Source organism: Ascaphus truei, chromosome 12 (assembly GCF_040206685.1).
Source record: "Ascaphus truei isolate aAscTru1 chromosome 12, aAscTru1.hap1, whole genome shotgun sequence".
Lineage (NCBI taxonomy): Eukaryota > Metazoa > Chordata > Amphibia > Anura > Ascaphidae > Ascaphus > Ascaphus truei.
Genome location: NC_134494.1, coordinates 1,273,701 through 1,292,800, shown reverse-complemented (window position 1 = coordinate 1,292,800; position 19,100 = coordinate 1,273,701). Strand labels below are relative to the sequence as shown.

General features: G+C 45.1%; 1 protein-coding gene across 5 annotated transcripts in view; it reads left to right on the top strand.

Moving 5' to 3' along the window:
* LOC142464295 (uncharacterized) overlaps positions 1-19,100 on the top strand; it is a 181,565-nt gene that overhangs the window by 70,585 nt on the left and 91,880 nt on the right. For 3 of the 5 annotated variants that reach the window (XM_075567769.1, XM_075567768.1, XM_075567772.1), the window contains exon 3: positions 13,039-13,243. In XM_075567769.1, the coding sequence (XP_075423884.1) occupies positions 13,163-13,243 (81 nt within the window). In that variant the 5' untranslated portion in view covers positions 13,039-13,162. The remainder of the gene's footprint in view (positions 1-13,038; positions 13,244-19,100) is intronic. The other 2 variants (XM_075567771.1, XM_075567770.1) reach the window with 1 other exon arrangement.

Genomic DNA, 19,100 nt, shown 5'->3' with positions numbered 1-19,100 from the left:
AGATGTAAGTTCTTTATATACATGCATTGAACATGGTTTGGGAACCAAGGCGGTGTCGCATTTCTTGTACAACGATAACACGCTATCGAGCATACAACAGGAGTTTATTGTAGATAGCATCATGTTCATTCTACAACATAACTATTTCCTGTTTGAGGGTGAATATTTTATCCAAGTAAATGGAACAGCTATGGGTACCCGCTTTGCCCCAAACTATGCGGGGCTATTCATGGGCAAATGGGAAGAAGATTTTGTGTGGATTAATAATGAGTTTTGCCAATATCTGGTTTATTACGGCAGGTATATAGACGATATTCTAATTATCTGGTCTGGAACTAAAGATTTACTAGATAAATTCATTGCATTCCTAAATAAAAATGATAGAAATATTGTTCTAAGTGGAGATACTAATTCTGTAGAAATCAATTTTCTGGACCTCAATCTAAAAGCTGTAGGCAACCGTATAGTTACCAAAACTTTTTTTAAGAAGGTGGATGCTAACTCTTATCTAGACTTTAGTAGCAATCACTCTGTAAATTGGCTCAATAATATACCATATGGGCAATTTTTGCGGGTGAAACGAAATTGTTCAGAACCTAAGGATTTCAATGAACAATCTAACATTTTAAGACAGCGCTTTATAGAGAAAGGTTATGATAAAGATCTAATACAGAAATCCTTTATCAAAAGTGAAAATAGACCCAGAAACACACTACTAGCACCATAAAGAAAAGTGAGATCCGATAGTAATGACACAACACCTATGTTTATAACAGACTTTTGTAAACAGGAATCCAAAATTAGACACTTGGTGAACAAACATTGGGAGGTGTTAAAAATGGATCCCATTCTAGGCAAAAAACTTAAGGATAAACCAAGGTTATCTTTAGGAAGGCACAAAATGTAAAAAATATTTTGGCCCCTAGTTTTTTAAAGGGATCTAAAGTTTTAAAGCAAACACACTTTTTGACGAAACCTTTGGGTAATTTCAAATGTGGGAAATGTGTAATGTGCCCATACATGTCCACTGATAAGGTCTTTGTGAATCAACAAACAGGGTCAGAATATAAAATTAAAGATTTTATTACATGTCAAACAAATTTTATAGTGTACATTATCACATGTCCATGCAACAAATGTTACGTTGGGAAAACTATAAGACCACTAAAAGTGCGAATTGGCGAACATGTGAACGGTATTAGAAACGCCAAACGCAATGTGGAACATGGCAAAAAAGTACACAATCTGTCCCTACATTTCTTACATTACCACAATGGGTTACCTGAAGGTCTAAGGTTTAGAGGTTTAGAGATAGTCCAAAAAGACATTAGAAAAGGGAATAGAGATTTAAAGTTACTCCAACGCGAACAATTTTGGATATACACACTTAAAAGTAAAATGCCTGATGGTCTGAATGAAATGATAGAGTTAAATCCCTTCCTGAGATAGCTATATGGATACTAATTTTATAACAAGAAAAATAATGGTTTTTAATTTGAACAGTTTTTTAAAATTCTAGTTGGTACTTTTTAATTAATTTTTAAATAGGTGAAAGAGAATAAAGATATTTTATATATAAAATATAAAACATGTTTAGTGATCTGTAACTAGATTAAGTTTTATTAGAGTAGGCAATTCCAACATGCTGACTAGCAGGTGAATGATCTAAGGATCTATGTACAAGTTAGGGAGTATTTTAAGGAACATTTACAGTAATTTGAAAGTAAATTTTAGGGGAAAAGGTTTTAAATCGAATGTATAAGATAATTGTGATTTGTTGTTATGTATGTCATGTTGAGAGTATTTGTCTAATCACAGGATCATTAATTATTCATTGTAACAAGTATGCACAAGTGTATGAGATTTAGCATGATTAGGGGAGTGGTGGCCTATATAAGGCAGCCCCCTGAGATGTATACTACCTCCTGACGAAGCGCAAGATTGTGCGAAACGCGTTGAGGGGTTGCATAGAATATAGGGTACACACTCGGTCTTGGAGAGTGGTACCTATAGCCCATCGGGGGTTCATTTTTATTATCCAGCCAGAGCCAGCACTTCCTGAGTAGTGATCTCGCGAGAGAGCCCTGTATTGGACTTCTACTTCCGGGTTGTAGCAGGGCAGCGACTCGCAGTAGGACACTGCCGAGGGAGGCAGTGTTAGTGAGGACAGGCTTGGGAACCCCATGGGCGATGCAGCTTTACTAATTGTAAGTTTTAAATGTTATTTTACCCATTAAAGTGATTTTGTCTAACACCACCCTTTTCTCTCTGCGCTCCAACTTTATTGTATTCCTTACATACCTTAGGCATGTTATAAATCAGGGGGGCGCAAACTTTTTTCCCTGCGCCCCCTTGCTAGCGGTCCCTTCACTCCCGCCTCTCCCTAACCCCCACTTACCCGCGCTTCGGCGTCATGACGTCACGTTGCCATAGCAACGTGACGTCACATGACCTCGCGGCCATGGCGATGCAGGAAAGAAGCCGCCGAAGCCAAGGTAAGTAAGGTTTATGGAGGCCCTGAAGCTCCCCTTCAGGAAGCGCGCGGGGCCTCTGTAAACCCCGCGCCCCCCCATCGGCAGTCTCGTGCCCCCCCCATGGGGTCGCGCCTCCCAGTTTGGGCACCGCTGTTATAAACAATGGCAACATGTGGCTGAGGGTACGTTCTGTATTAGTAATAATGCCATAATTAATCGCATCTTTCAATTAACATAGCAAAACATCATTTAATATAGGGTAAAAACACGGAGAATAAAGAAATAAACTCACACTCTCCCAATTCAAAATGCACAGTGTGTGAGGATTCGCCATCCTGGCGGTCGCAGACCGTCTCCTCACCTCAACAACCCTTCCGTGACAGACACTGAGGATGTGCGATCTCGTGGTCCCACTATGCGTGTGCGGATCTTGTGCGGTCTGATTCCCTGTCCGCGGATTCTGTCTCCTCCCCCCGCTCTGATGCACGACGGGTGCGTTCGTCCAGCCTCCCCGCTGACGGGCGTTCCAAGCTCTGTCCCCGCTCTGGTGATGGACAGGACCGGCGTGGGAGTGACGGGTGCCTCGGTCTTCACCCCCTGACCTCCGTGACGTGCGTGGGTCGGCGCGCGATCGGTCCCACCCCATTCGCTCTAGGGACGTCTAGGACCAGCGTGGGAGTGACGCGCTCCGCCCTCTGACCTCCGTGACACGCGCGGGTCGGTGCACGATCGGTTCCTTCCCCATCACTTATTAAGCTGCATCCTAGGGCACGCCTTCGTGCCCCAGCAGCCAATTGAGGTCTTCCTGGTTCCACCCTGGCTGGCTATTGGAGGCTCCTCCTTTATATACCTTCCTACTGCATTCAGTCTTTGCTGAGCATAAGCAGAGAGAGAAAAAACGAAGCACTGGTTCCACTGAAGTAAAAGTTAACACAGAGGTCCGTTCCCACAATAAAAGTTTAATGGATCAAAAGCACAAAAACAGAACACCTATGCGTTTCGGGCTTATGGCCCTTTATCAAGGTGAATAGAAATACCTAAACAAGAGCATTTAAATACCTTAATTCAGTGCTGGCGTGACCAATCCGCCGCCACTTCCTGGTTCAGAGGGGAGAGTGACGCAGGACGTGACGCGGGACGTGTGAATTAAGGTATTTAAATGCTCTTGTTTAGGTATTTCTATTCACCTTGATAAAGGGCCATAAGCCCGAAACACGTAGGTGTTCTGTTTTTTACTTCAGTGGAACCAGTGCTTCGTTTTTTTTCTCTCTCTGCTCCTGTTCATCCACATCAACGGAGGCACGGTACACCCCAGGAGAAGTGATATACCAGGCTCTACAACTGTGTGAGTTATACTCTTAAGTGAGCCTTTTTCACTCTCCTTTTTCCTATAGTGGCTGCAAGGATTTTGTCTGTTACCCCATGTTATTACCATGATGCTGTATTAGTGCTGGACACCGGCAGGTGTATACTGTCCTTACCTCATTGCATGTGGGACTTTATTTTCCAGTTACACATCCAACAGGTGTATGGGTGTAATCTAATATCCTAGCCTTATTTTTTGCTTTCTTTGGAGGGGTAATCCGCTGTATATGCAAATGAACTATTATTGTTTGCTGTGATTTTTGTTTAGAGCACCATGCAACTTTTTCTTTCCATTTGCTGAGCATAGTCTAGTGTAACGTCGTGCCTTGCTGCATTCTAGTTCCTGTGACCATGCCTTGCCTTGCTTTTTAACCTCTTGTTGCCTGACCCTGCCTGTCTCTTGGATTCTGCATCTCTCCTCTCGTGGTCCGGCTACGAACGACCATTCTCCTGTCTCCAGTCCTGACCTTGGCTAAGTACTCCTACGATCCGATACTCTCCTATCCTGAACCTGGCTATGTACTCTGACGATCTGCAACTCTCCTCTCCAGACCTGGCAAGTACTTATACTATTCTCCAATCTATAACCCTGACCTGGCTTGAACGACTACTCTACATCCTAGGCGCACACGCATGGCTGTGGGAAGGCGTTAACCAATTCCTTACCTCAGCACCGCAGTCGTGCTTCGTTTGTCTTGAGCTATGCGTTACAGGGGCAAAGGAAATAGGGGAAATGTACATATCTACCACAACGTGGGAGATTTTAATAAACTGAGGTCTAATCTACAAGTAATACACTGGGATGATGTTTTTGCAGGGACAAATGTAGAAGATAAATGGGCAGTCTTTAAAACATTGTTAGAAAAGCACACTTATCAGTGTATACCCTTCGGTAATACGTATAAACGAAATAAGTCAAAACCAATGAAGGCGTTTAAATTCTTTAAGTCAGAAGGGACAGAGACATCGTATCAGAATTATAAGGAATGTAACAAAAATTGCAAAAGGGCAATCAAATGCGCAAAAATGGATAATGAGAAAAGGATTGCAATAGAAAGTAAGGTCAACCCTAAAAAGTTCTTTAAGTACCTTAATAACAAAAAAATGAGGAAAGAAAATACACTGGCGACACACTTTATTCGAGCTCGGCTAGTCCCACGAATTCGGGTATACCCGTGTGTATTGAGGTTTGTGACTGTTTTCTGCCCGAGTGCATTGAGGTATTTTCCAGGCAGGGATTGAAGCATTTTATTCCCGCTGGCTGCAATACTGCACAGTATATATATATATACTGCATTACAATTCATGAATTTATGCCATCTGGTAGACACGCGAAGCATTGCAGCCTATTAAATCCTAATCATTATCATTTAAAAGATCAGCCGCCCGTCAGCCAGGCATGAACCCAGGCTGGGAAGGCAAACGCAACGGGGCTTGTCAGAGGTGAGGAGCGGCGCATTCCAGGTATCTGCCAGGTACATACTGGGTATTTGCTCGAATAAAGTGTGTCGGTGCAGTATAGGACCCTTTCAGTGTGAGATGGGTAGGCAGATTATTGGAGATAAGGAAAAAGCTGAGGTATTCAACAAATTCTTTGAATCTGTGTTTACCAGGGAAGAATCAAGTTCAATAGTAGTGCCGCAGGAGGAAGTCAGAACCTCCATATTAATGAACAATTGGTTAACTGAGTGTAACGCTCGGCCTGCCCACAAGCCAGACGAGACCCTGGGACTGAGGTGGAAAGGAGTAATACCACACACCTAACAGCAAACGGGGGCACGGCCGGAGTGTGGTAGTACAGTAGCGTAAATGGTCCTGATAACAAAAATAGACAAAGTTCAGTACTTGCAAACTCTGGTGTTAAATGGTAAAGTCCGTAAGCCAATGGTCTAGGTGTAGAGAGGGCAGCGTGGTAGAGTATCTGTAAGCCTGGGTCGTGGAGTGGAGACAGCAGCATAGTAGGGGTCCATAAGCCGTGTCCAAAGGATATAGAGGTCAGCAAAGTAGAGAGTCCAAAGCCAAGTCCAAGGGGTACCAGAGAGCAGCGTGGTCGATGTCCAAAGCCAAGGATCAAATTCCGGGGAGGTCAGCAGAATATCCAGGGACAGGAACAGGGAACTGAAAGACAAGATAACCAAGCACAAGCAGACAGCTTGTACACAAGGTACAGAAGCTATGCAGAGCAAGGAGGTAATGGTGAGGGGAGACTAAATAGTGGTCTGGGACCTATCAGAGGAAGGGGAGGAGCGGAGGAGCGGACTGGGGGAGATCCTGATAGGAGAGAAGGGTCTAGGGGACGGACACGGTGGAGCAGGGGCAGGGAAGAGTGTGATGCGCGCACTGCACTTGAGGAGGTTGGGTCAGGCGCACGGCGCCAGTAAATGGAAGCCTGGGTCCGCGCGCCCCGGAAGTGCGGGAGCAGCCATGGGAGAGACCGCGAGGACTGAGGCACGCCACCGAGGAGCCCGAGCAGCAGGGAGAAAAGGTAAGGAGGTGCTGGAAGCGGGGGTACCCGCAGCGCGGATCCTTATACTGAGGAAGAAGTTCATAAGCGACTTGAAAAAAATTAAAGTAAATAAGGCACCTGGCCCCAATGGCATACATCCAAGAGTTCTCAAGGAGTTAAGCTCAGTAATAGCCAAACCATTATATTTCATATTCAAGGACTCCATTTCCACAGGCTCAGTACCACAAGATTGGCGTAAAGCAGATGTGGTGCCTATATTTAAAAAGGGAGCTAGATCACAACCGGGGAATTACAGACCTGTAAGCCTGACTTCAATAGTGGGGAAACTACTTGAAGGTTTAATACGGGATAATATTGAGGAATACCTAATGGAAAACAAAATTATTAGTAATAGTCAGCATGGATTTATGAAGGATTGATCATGCCAAACTAACCTTATTTGTTTCTTTGAGGAGTTAAGTAGGAATTTAGACCAGGGTAATGCAGTTGATGTGGTCTACTTAGATTTTGCAAAGGCTTTTGATACGGTTTCACACAAAAGGCTGGTGTACAAAATAAAGAAAATTGGACTCAGTAATAATATATGCTCCTGGATTGAAAACTGGTTTAAGGACAGACAACAGAGGGTTGTCATAAATGGAAGTTTTTCAGGTTGGGCTAAAGCTGTGAGTGGAGTACCTCATGGATCGGTACTGGGACTTCTGCTTTTTAACTTGTTTATTAATGACCTTGAGGTTGGGATTGAGAGCAAAGTCTCCATCTTTGCTGATGATACTAAATTGTGTAAGGTAATAGAATCCGAGCAGGATGTAATTTCTCTTCAGAAGTGCTTGAAGAGACTGGAAATGTGGGCAGGTAAATGGCAGATGAGGGTTAATACAGATAAATGTAAGGTTATGCATTTGGGATGCAAGAATAAAAAGGAGACTTACAAATTAAATGGAGATATATTGGGGGAATCCTTGATGGAGAAGAATTTAGGAATGCTTGTAGACAGCAGGCTTAGCAATAGTGCCCAAAGTCATGCAGTAGCTGAAAAGGCAAACAAGATATTATCTTGCATCAAACATGCAATGGATGGAAGGGAAGTAAACATAATTATACCCCTTTACAAAGCATTAGTAAGACCACACCTTGAATATGGAGTACAATTTTGGGCACCAATCCTAAGAAAAGACATTATGGAACTAGAAAGAGTGCAGAGAAGAGCCACCAAATTAATAAAGGGGATGAACAGTCTAATTTATGAGGAGAGACTAGCTAAATTTGATTTATTTACATTAGAAAATAGGCCTATGGGGGGATATGATAACTATATATAAATATATTTGGGGACCATACAAGGACCTTTCAAAAGAACTATTCATCCCACGGGCAGTACAAAGGACTCTGGGCCATCCCTTAAGGTTGGAGGAAAGGAAATTTCACCAGCAACAAAGGAAAGGGTTCTTTACAGTAAGGGCAGTTAAAATGTGGAATTCATTACCCATGTAGACTGTGATGGCAGATACAATAGATTTGTTCAAAAAAAGGTTGGACATCTTTTTAGATGGGAAAGGTATACAGGGATATACCAAATAAGTATACATGGGAAGGATGTTGATCCAGGGATTAATCCGATTGACAATTCTTGAAGTCAGGAAGGAATTTATTTTTCCCCTTATGAGATATCATTGGATGATATGACACTGGGGTTTTTTGTTTGCCTTCCTCTGGATCAATAAGTAAGTATAGATATAGGATAAAGTATCTGTTGTCTAAATTTTGCATAGGTTGAACTTGATGGACCTACGTCTTTTTTCAACCTCATCTACTATGTAACTATGTAACATGTTTTGTTCACACATGACCTTCATCAGGTGGTCTAATAAATATCTTATAACACACCTCCTTAATGATGCATATGGGTAACCGTGGCTGATACTATACACCGTATTCATTGACCGTGGCCTTTTGCAGACACACTAACCAGAACACTTTTCTACTGTCTCTGCACGTTCTTCCTACTTGACAATTAGATTGTAAGCTCTTTGGAGCAGGGATTCCTTTTCCTAATGTTACTTTTGTCTGAAGCACTTATTCCCATTATGTGTTGTTTGTTTTATTTGTTATTTATATTATTATGTCACTTGTATTACTACTGTAAAGCGCTATGTACATTAATGGCGCAATATAAATAAAGAAGTACATACAAATGCCATCTTCACTGTTACGTCTGCTTACTGAATATTCGCACCTGCATAGTAAAAATAATCATGTAACGTCTATTTTTGCAAGGGAAACAGGTATCAGAGATTATACATAGAAACCCCTGTTTTTTGTTGTAATATTTGATTTGTGTTATCGCAACAGATACACATATCTATTTGTTATTCTGGCAAATTACTGTCAGGCCCATGATATTTCCATATCTATTAAATGTGCTCTTTTTGGAATACCTTCTTATCAATGACCCCTCATACTCTGCAGAACCCCCCAAAGAATACCTTTCAAGGTACATTTTAAAAGGATAGTGTTTATTCTAGTGTGAGGGGAGCCGTATTTCAATTCCACCTAGTCTGCACTTGGGATTATCATTTTTGACCGTTTGATATTTTTTATGGTCATTTTAGCAATTGTGATTTACATTCATTTTAATATTGTTGTTTTTCAAATATATTGGTAATGTTTAACATGCATTCGCGTAATTTATTTTGATCTGTTAATAACAGGAGCAAAGTGCCTCTATTTTTCCTCCCAGAGATATAGATGTATATCTATACTATAATTCTAAGTTGGATTCCGTTTGTTTGTTTGTATGTCCGAAGCATCAAAATCTCAGAAACTGCACCACGTAGCACAACAAAACTTTCACTGGACATTCTGCTGTGGATTTGTAAGGCTAAGGCCCCGCTCCCAGAGTCAGCGCACCTGCGCTGCTGACAGGCGGTGCGCTGAGATACACAGACCGCGATCTGCGGTCTGTAGGGAGCGGGAGCCGGAGCGGGAGGTGGGCGGGAGGTGGGAGGTTTGATCGGGAGGTGGGCGGGAGGTGGGAGGTTTGATCGGGAGGTGGGCGGGAGGTGGGCGGTTTGACAGGGAGGGGGGGCGTGGCTTGAGCGGAGGGACCCGCTACTCTCCCCCCCCTCCCTCCACGGACTCGGGCTGGAGCTGGAAAGTAAGTTTAAACACACACACGCAGGCACTCATTCATACACACACACACACACACGCGCACACACACACAGGCAGGCACTCACGCACTCATACACACACACACGCGCGCACACACAGGCAGGCACTCATACACACACACACACACACAGACAGAGGCAGGCACTCACGCACTCGGGCACACACATACACACACAGATAGGCATGCACGCACTCAGACACACACACAGAGAAAGGCACTCACCTGCTGTCCCTCCCCGCTCCCCGAAGCCTCTCCTCCTCCCGAAGCCTCTCCTCCTCCCGAAGCCTCCCCTCCCCATTGGCTCACAGCCACACACGTCACGCGTCAAAGCTAGAAAACACCATTCTCTGGTGTCTCCAGCGGCTGACGCGCTACAGCGTGTAATCAGCTGTGCAGCCAGTGGGGACCGGGACCGGCTCGCGAGGATTCCCCTGCTGGTGGGGAACTCGCGACCCGCCGCCCGCGCCAACGAGCGCAGCGGGACCGAGGCCTAAGTCAACGCAACTATTTTGAGCTTCCAATGTGACTCACCTCCCAAATTATGGACATTCTAAGTTTTACTCTGCTGTCCAGCAAATCTGTTAGAGCAGGAGCGGGGGGCGTGGCTGCTAAGGGAGGAGGCGTGTCCTTGCCTAGATCGGGGCTGTGTGTGTGTGTCTGTGTGTCTCTGTGTGTGTGTGTGATGTGAGATGTGCGGGGGAGATGTGCCAGCGGGGGGAGATGTGCCAGCTAGCGGGGGGAGACGGGGGAGATGTAACAGCGGGGGGGGGGGGGGGAGATGTGCCAGCTAGCGGGGGGAGATGTATCAACGGGGGTGGGGCGGGCGGTAAAATTTGCCACCAGCGCAGGGAGATGTACCAACGGGGGGAGGGGAGGGGGAAATGTGCCGGCAGCAAGGGGACATGCCACAGCAGCGTGGGGGGATGTTCTGGCAGCAGGGGGGGGACATGTTTCCGGCAGCGGGGGAGACACACACAGACACACACACATATACACACACAGACAGACACACACAGACACACACACAGACAGAGACAAATCTCACCTTGCACTACATCCAGCAGCGGGGGGGAGGGTTCGTGGGGGTGGGGGGGTGGTGCCAGCAACAGGGGGGGTGGGAGGGGGGGGGGAGACGGACAAAGCCGGGCACAAAAGCTAGTATTCTTATAAATTAATGGGTTACTTAAGTGTCTGTCACTGCAGGGCTACACAGACAGAGAGGACACTTATTCCATTGTATCCTTTTTTTGTCACTGCTGGGTGACATATACATCCCTCTTTGTCTAACACCAATTAAAACCCACTAGGATAAGAATGACTAGTTAATAAAAACCAATTACTTTCCCAGTGGTACATAAAAAACATATGATAAGTAATCCTGACGAAGGATGCAGTTCCAAAACGCATAGAGGTTACGCAGGGGTCACCTGACGCGCATGTGCACTGGCTGAGGTGGTATCGCGGAGGAGTGCTGGTGTAGATTCCAGCATCACATGCGGATACAGTCCGGACTGTATTTCAGTATCCCCATGTGGTAAGCCTGCTTGTCCCCATCCGACTGTTCCCACTTCCCTCAGGGCGGATTATTACTGCTTTCTGGGTCTGCATCGTATTACTGTCAGTAGGAAGTAGTTCTCTTGTTTCTAGACCATATGGTCTAGTGCATAACACTTATCATATGTTTTTTATGTACCACTGGGAAAGTAATTTGTTTTTATTAACTAGTCATTCTTATCCTAGTGGGTTTTAATTGTTGTTATATGTATGGGGTCGGTTGACATGCTAAATAAAATAGGTTGACACCTTATATGTGATTTTAGCGGTTTATTATAGCATCTCCATTTAGTGAGCCCATGCACTAATACCTGGTGCGCTTTGTGTGCATTCTGCTTTTTTAGTTTGTCTGAGACTCCCCGTAAGGGTATGGAAAATAGCTGAAGCGCTCAAATGCAGGTATATCTCAAAATGATAATAAGCCAGACCACTGTACCAGGGTACTAACAATTGATATAGTACCTATTGTGTCATATAATGGGTACTATCCTCCTGAAGACAGGTGGTGTGTGGTGCAACCCACTCACCATCAGTCTCATTGGCAGGTTCCCCTGAAAAATATGCAAATACTCACATCCTGGTAGGGCAGGCAGGCAGGCTGTGCAGCTACTCAATGCAATACAGGGAAAAGGGAGACCAAAAAGCGCACCAGCACAAACGGAGCAGGAAGAAACCAGGACAAAAAGGACAAATAAGGAATTTAAGATTAACAGTTTTATAAATTGTAAAAGTCAATTTGTGATTTATCTAATAACATGTGGTTGTGGCAAGAGGTATGTGGGGAGGACGACTAGAGCCCTTAAGGTCAGGATGTTAGAGCATTTAAGGCTCATAAAATTGAGAGACACTAATCATCCAGTCTCAAAACATTTCACTGAATGTGGTCAGGGAGGAATTAATAATTTTTCCTTTTTGGGGATTGAATCAGTTATTTCTAAATCTAGAGGAGGTGATCATATCAACCTTCTGGACCGCAGGGAGGCGTATTGGATCTTCACTCTCCAAACGCGCTTCCCTATGGGCTTGAACATTGACTGGCAACTAACACATTTTTTGTAAACATTTTTGTGATAGACGTATTATGGTGTAATTAGTTGGTAATACAGATTAAATAAGACAATTGTCATTATATTGGACATTATATTCTTATCATTATAACCTTTGAACCTATGCCTTATCATGCAAATATTATGCTAATATGTAAGCTTAAATTGTTCTTTGATGTATCTTGTGGATAATACTTCATATTTTATAATGGTTGTATTTCCCTGGTTCCTATGATTTAGGTACACAATCTGTGTTATGCAGTATGTATGTGTAATATGTCTTTAAATTTACTTTTCTTGCACATTTTTTTAATCATGTCTAGAGGTTTTTATTTTTAACTTTTTTTTGTATATAACTTAGTTGCAACACAGCTAGTTTTTTAATCCACCTTGTTAATGTTTTTCCTTGATATAATAGTACCCTTTATTAAGCATTAGTTTAGTTTAATATAGCTTTATTTCGTTTAAATATGCTTGTCCAGTTAGCAGCAATGTATTTTGTTCTGCTGGAATGGTCAATAAAGCTTTGTTATTGTGTTCCTATGTTATCCAATGCATTTCGAACGTCGCAGCGTTCTTTTTCAAGGATAAAACACAATGTGATAACATCCATTATATATATATATATAGGTATATAATGGATGTTATCAAATTGTGTTTTATCCTTGAAAAAGAACTCTGCGACGTTCGAAATGCATTGGATGGGTCTTTTGCCACATTAAAGTGCCCTTTTAATCATTTTTTTGTCCTGGTTTCTTCCTGCTCCGTTTGTGCTGGTGCGCTTTTTGGTCTCCCTTTTCCCCGTAAGGGTAGTCTTATATATAGGAGCGTTTGGGGAGGAGCTCTGCACACAGCAGCAAGGGGATTGTGGTGTTTAAAGAGATACAGAATATTATACGGACAGTAGGAGCGCAATTCCTTGTTGCATTTGATCCCTCTTTGTCACCCCATTTGTAGGACGATATTGCTTTAAAGGACAAGTACAATATATATATATATCGCTATCTGCAGAGGTCACTACGGGGTCATACACTCCCACAAGGACCAGAGACCATTCTTGCTGCATCTCACTAACTCACTGATGATGAACAAGGACAAGAAGCAGATGACTGAGAGCATCTTGACTCACACCCTGGAGATCATCTACCTGCTGACTAGAGAGGTGAGGGCTGCTGGGAAAAGTGATAATCACACCACTCTTATCAGAGCATTAATATGGGAAGTACTTGGAAACAATATCCAGGGACAAATGTAATTATACAAAACAATAACACAGGATCAGGCAAGATGTTTGGTCATATGTAGAGCCCAGTGCCACATATATACATGATTGGGCAGCCGGAAAGGATAGGGTAAGAGAAGGATGTCGTTTGACAGAGGGAAGAGACCCAGTGATTTGAAGTACTTTGGTCCAGGAAGAGACTGTGCAGAGTTAGATCCTGGACCCACAACATATAATACATATATTAAAATAGGGGATGTATTGTGCCTGTGCTACAATATTCTGTAATATTCAGAGAATGGCACAAGTAATGTAATAATTACATAGCATTTTTTTTTTCTTTTTTTTTAACATTTTTATTAGGAAACAGGCAAATTTACAGGCATATATCACGTCACAATATCATAATACACTTTGATTTTCAAATTTTCCATGTTGGAGGGGGGGGGGTGTACCGCCAAGAGTGGCGCGACCTCTGGGTCACTGGGTGACCAGGGGAGCGAGAGGTCTGAAAAAGAGAGGGGGGGGGGAATCGAGGGGGAGGGGGTGGTAGGTATGGAGATGGGGGGGGGGTGAGCCTCCCCCGCCCCGTTGACCCTGGCATCCTTCAGGCTGTGGTCTGGATGGTCATAATTTCTTCTATCAGATTCTCTTGGGTGTCAGTGAATCTCCCAGGGGTCCCAAATTTTGTAGTGACTTGCAGTCTTGCGTTTGAGAAACGCCGTCAGACGTTCCATAAGAATTACGTCATCTATTCTTCTCTTAACCGCCTGAATGGAGGGGGGGAGATCTTTTTCCAGGAGAATGCACAGCACACCTAGCCGCGGTAAGGCTGGAGGAGATTAATTTTCCTACTGGGCGGTCAATTTTCTCTATTGGCCTTCCCAGGAGGAAGGTGTGAGGCTAGTTACCTCCTGGTATGTGAGGCTAGTTACCTCCTGGATTAAAGTTTGGATAGAGAGCCAAAATTTTTGGATTTTTGGGCATGACCACCAAATGTGGGCCATGTCTCCTCTCTGTCCACAGCCTTTCCAACATAGATCTGAGGCCAGGGGGTAGATTTGCTTCAATCTAGCTGGGGTAAGATACCAGTGGAACATGATTTTGTAGATGTTCTCTTTTTTTGTGGTACAGATGGAAGTTCCTGAAGCAGCGTCCCATATATCCTACCAGTCTTCTCTATCTATGTCTATACTTAGTTCCGCCGCCCACTTTGACATGTAGTCGTGAGTGGAGGGGCCTGTTGATCTCTCCATACCAGCGTATATGTTAGAGATCAATGCTGTTTGATGTGTACTAGTTCGGCAGAGCCTCTCAAAGCTGGTGAGGGGAGAATACTCAAATTTTGGGGACAATTTTTGGAGAAAATGTCTAATTTGGAGATACTTAAATGGGCTCAATTCTGGGGCCTCGTGTTTTGTTCGTAATTCTTGGAAGTTCAGCAGCCTTCCATCGCTCAGTAGGTCGGCGACCACCCTAACCCCCTTCAGACGGAAGTAGTCAAACTGTTTTGGTTCAAATCCTGCGGGGAAATGGGGATTGTTGTGGATCGGAGTAAGCAGCGAGCCTGGAGCAGTTAGTTTAAACTTTGATCTGCATTTCCGCCAAACTTCCCAGGTATGTCTGGTGGCACCAAGGTCGAACCTACGGGGTGGTCTATCCCCCTTGTCTATGCACCAAAGGTGGGCCTGCAGAGAAGGCGTTTTAACGTAGTGGGATTAAATATCTCGCCAGCAATTGAGACCCGGGTCTGCGTTCCACACTATGGCTTGACTCAACTGGGCCGCTAAATAGTACTTTGTAATATCTGGGATACCCAGACCCCCTCTTCCTCTTGACGTCAGGAGGACAGATCTGTCAACCCTGGGCCGTTTGCCCTTCCAGATGAAATTAAACATTCTATTCTGGATATTTTTGAGTTCAGGGCTGGGAACATGGATCGGGAGTGTCTGGAAATAGTATAACAATCTGGGGAGTATATTCATTTTTACCGAGATCATCCTTCCAATCCATGAGATCTGGTAGTCTTCCCATTTATCCAGGTCTTTTTTGATTTTCCCGAATAAAGCCAGGTAATTATATTTGTACAATGACTGGTAGTTGCCTGATACATTCACTCCCAGGTATTTAATGTATGAGGAACTCCATCTATAATTAAAGTTCAGTTTCAGTAAGCTAATGTCCGATTCTGATACATTTAAGTGTAGGGCTTCTGATTTGTCATTATTAATTTTGTAGTCCGAAATTTTGCCGAACTCCACCAATTCTTTATGAAGATTGGGAAGCGATGTTTGGGGCTGAGTTGGGGACAGTATTATGTCGTCGGCAAAGAGCGAGATTTTGTAATTTGTATCGCTAATTGGTACGCCCTGGATGTTTGTGCTCTCGCGTATTTTGGCCGCCAGGGGTTCGATCGTCAGGGCGAAGAGGAGAGGGGATAAAGGACAGCCCTGCCTTGTACCATTTGTTATTGGAAATCTTGCGCTGTACCTCCCGGGAGTTTGATTGCCGCTGATGGATTTTTGTACAGTGCTCGGACCCCCTCTAGAAATGAATCCCTGAACCCAAATTTTTGTAAGGTTTTGTCTAGGAATAGCCAATTGATTCTGTCAAACGCCTTCTCTCCATCCAGGCTCAGGAGAATTGCCTTGGTGTTTGTAAGGTTAATGTGATCTATTAAATTTATAATTTTGCGGGTGTTGTCTGAGGCCTGACGGCCCGAGACAAATCCCACTTGGTCGTTATGGATAAGTCTGGGTAGGATGGGATTTAATCTGTTAGCTAGTATTTTGCTGTATAGCTTAAGGTCGTTGTTCAACAGCGATATGGGGCGGTAACTCTCATATTGCATTGGGTCTCTCCCCTCTGTGGATTATTGCTAGGTTAGCCAATGATATTGATGCTGGTATGGGGTCACCTTCCATAAAGGAGTTGAACAAGTCCAGCAAGTAAGGAGATAGAGACAGGAGAAACCTCTTGTAGTAGGCGTTTGTGAATCCATCAGGGCCGGGGGCTTTGAATAGTTTTAGAGCTTTTACCGCGTCTGCCAATTCCTCTTTTGTAATTTTCCCATTCAGTGTCTCGTTCTCCTTCTCTGTTAAGGATGGGAGGTTGCAGCGATCTAAATAGTTCGAGACTGCCGTAAGCCTTGATGCTCTATTATTTTCCTCTTGAGTTCTGAGGTTGTATAGTTTGGTATAAAATTTGGTGAATTCCTCCGCATTGTGTCTGTCATTATATAATATGTGACCTGACCTGTTCTTGATCGCAGTTATTTGGGACCTTTTTTGTACCCCTCTTAATTTACTGGCCAATAGTCTGTCAGCTTTATTGCCCTTATCATAGTATCTCTGGTTAGTCCATCGAAGGGCTTTTTCGACATCCTCGAGTTGGATCTTTTTCAACTCGTTTCTGGCGGTAGTTAAGGTTTTGTATATTTTCCCCGAAGGGTTGGATTTGTGTTGCTGTTCTAGTTTGATTATTTTCTCTGTCAAGTCTTTGAGGAGTTTTGCCTTAGTTTTTTTTCCTATGGGATGCTATGGAGATAAAAGTACCTCTGATGGTTGCCTTATGGGCTTCCCATAGTACCGCTGAGGATGGGACTGAACCTGAGTTGTTCCTGAAGTACTCTGATAGGGCTGACTTGATTTCTCTCTCTATTTCCGGGTGATTCAATAATGAATCGTTTAGTTTCCAGTTAAATGCGCTCGACTTTGTGAATGGAACTGAGAGAGTTAATGAGATAGGGGCATGATCCGACCATGTGATCGGGCCTATATCTGATTTTTGGGAGGCCTCCAAAACATTCTTGGTTGTAAAAAGGTAATCAATGCGGGAATAGGTCTGGTGGGGTGCGGAGTAAAAGGTATAGTCCCTTTGGCCCTGATGTTGGGATCTCCAAATGTCCACTAGGGAAAAATCTTTGATAATTGCTCTAAATGCTGTTCCCATCTTTAGGGATAGTACCGTGTGTGGGCAGTTAAAAGGGAATGTCTTATCCTCCAGTGGGTTTAAGGCCATGTTTAGGTCACCCCCCACTTTCAATGACGATAGGTAGGTAGGGTCGATTGTGTTTAGGACTATTTTTAAGAACTCTGCTTGGTTCTCGTTTGGTGCATAGAGGTTGATCAGGGTGATCGCCGTGCCTGCCCGTGAGCCATATACCACAAGAAATCTACCACCTGGGTCTGAAACTTTTTTGACGAAATTGAATGGGGTTCCCTGGCGGATTAAAATTGCTACCCCTCGTTTCTTGCTACTGAACGAGGAATAATAGCCCAGCGGGAATGTATTATTAAATATTTTAGGCGGCTCGTGGTCTGTGAAGTGTGTCTCCTGGAGAAAGATGATATCTCCTTGGGATCTTTTCATCTTCTGGAGAGCTAGTTTTCTCTTCCTATGGCTCTGTAGTCCTTTAACGTTAAGGGAGATAACTTTGATTGGGGCCTGGTTAGCCATTTTTGTTATCTCTGGAGGGGTCTTTGCGAATCGCCCCTTTCCCAACCGGGGGACCGTGACTGATTACTGTGTCTATGGGGTAGGTAAGTACATCTCTGGCGGAAGAGGGTGACCTGTTGTCTGGACCTGGGTCAGCGGTGTCGGGGGGGTGGAGGGGGAGAGGGTGGGCGGGAAGGGTAAAGGACTGCTGGGACAGCACCAGCAGGCAGAGAGAAAAAGGACGGGGGCCTGAGGGTGCCCCCAATAGGGTGTAGCCGGAATTGCGTACCGGCATTCGGACTTACGGTCCTTGGGGGGTAGACCCGGGAGTACAGACTGGCTCGTCCAGGAGGGTGTGGACCCCTTAATGGTTTTTTTCAAAAACCTTTTCCCTATGTGTGTATAGCCAACAGGGAGAAGGAGAGAGAGAGGGGGGGTGGCGGAGGGAGGGTGCTCCATAGTGGGGTAGGTGTGGCCTGTGATGATCGAGTGGAACAGGTGATTTTTTGCATAAGCATACATTCAGGTAACGCAAACGGTGGTTTCCCAGCATGGCAGATCAGTTGTAACAACGAGTCCCTCTGAATAAACGTTGTGACATTAACATCATATTTAACTTTTTAACTCTAACAAGCATAAACCATAATGAACACACAGCTATCTTATACAGTGCCTATTCTGTGGGGCTGATTTGCTGACAGAGGAGGGCTGTCTGTAGGTCTCTTAGCCGACCTCTTGTTTGCGGCGGGAGGGGGAGGGGAGGGGGGGAGGAGGGGATGGTGGGGAGGAGGGGATGGTGGGAAGGGGGGAGAGGGGGGGAGGGGGAAGGGGAAGGGGGAAGGAGGGGGAGGAGGGGGAGGAGGAGGGGGGAGGGGGATGGGGGGAGGGGGAGAGGGGGTGGGAGAGGGGAGAGGGGAGGGGGGAGAGGAGAGGGGGGGAGAGGGGAGAGGGGAGGGGGGAGAGGGGAGGGGGGAGAGGGGAGGGGGGGGAGAGGGGGAGGAGGAGGGAGGGGGAGGGGGGAAGGAGGGGGGGTAGGGAGGGGGGGAGGTAGAGGGGAGGTGGGGATGGAGGGGAGGGGGGGAAGGAGGGTGAGGGGGCATGAGGGGGGGAGGGGGGGATGGAGGGGAGGGGGGGAGGGAGTGGGGGAAGGGGAGGGGGGGGAGGGAGTGGGGGAAGGGGAGGGGGGGGAGGGGGGAAGGGGAGGAGGGGGGGAAGGGGAGGAAGGGGGGAAGGGGAGGAGGGGGGGAAGGTGGGAAGGACAGGCGCTCCGTAGTGGGGTAGGGGTGGCCTGTGATGGTCGATTGGAACAGGTGATCTTTTGCATAAGCGTGCATTCAGGTAACGCAAGCGGTAGTTTCCC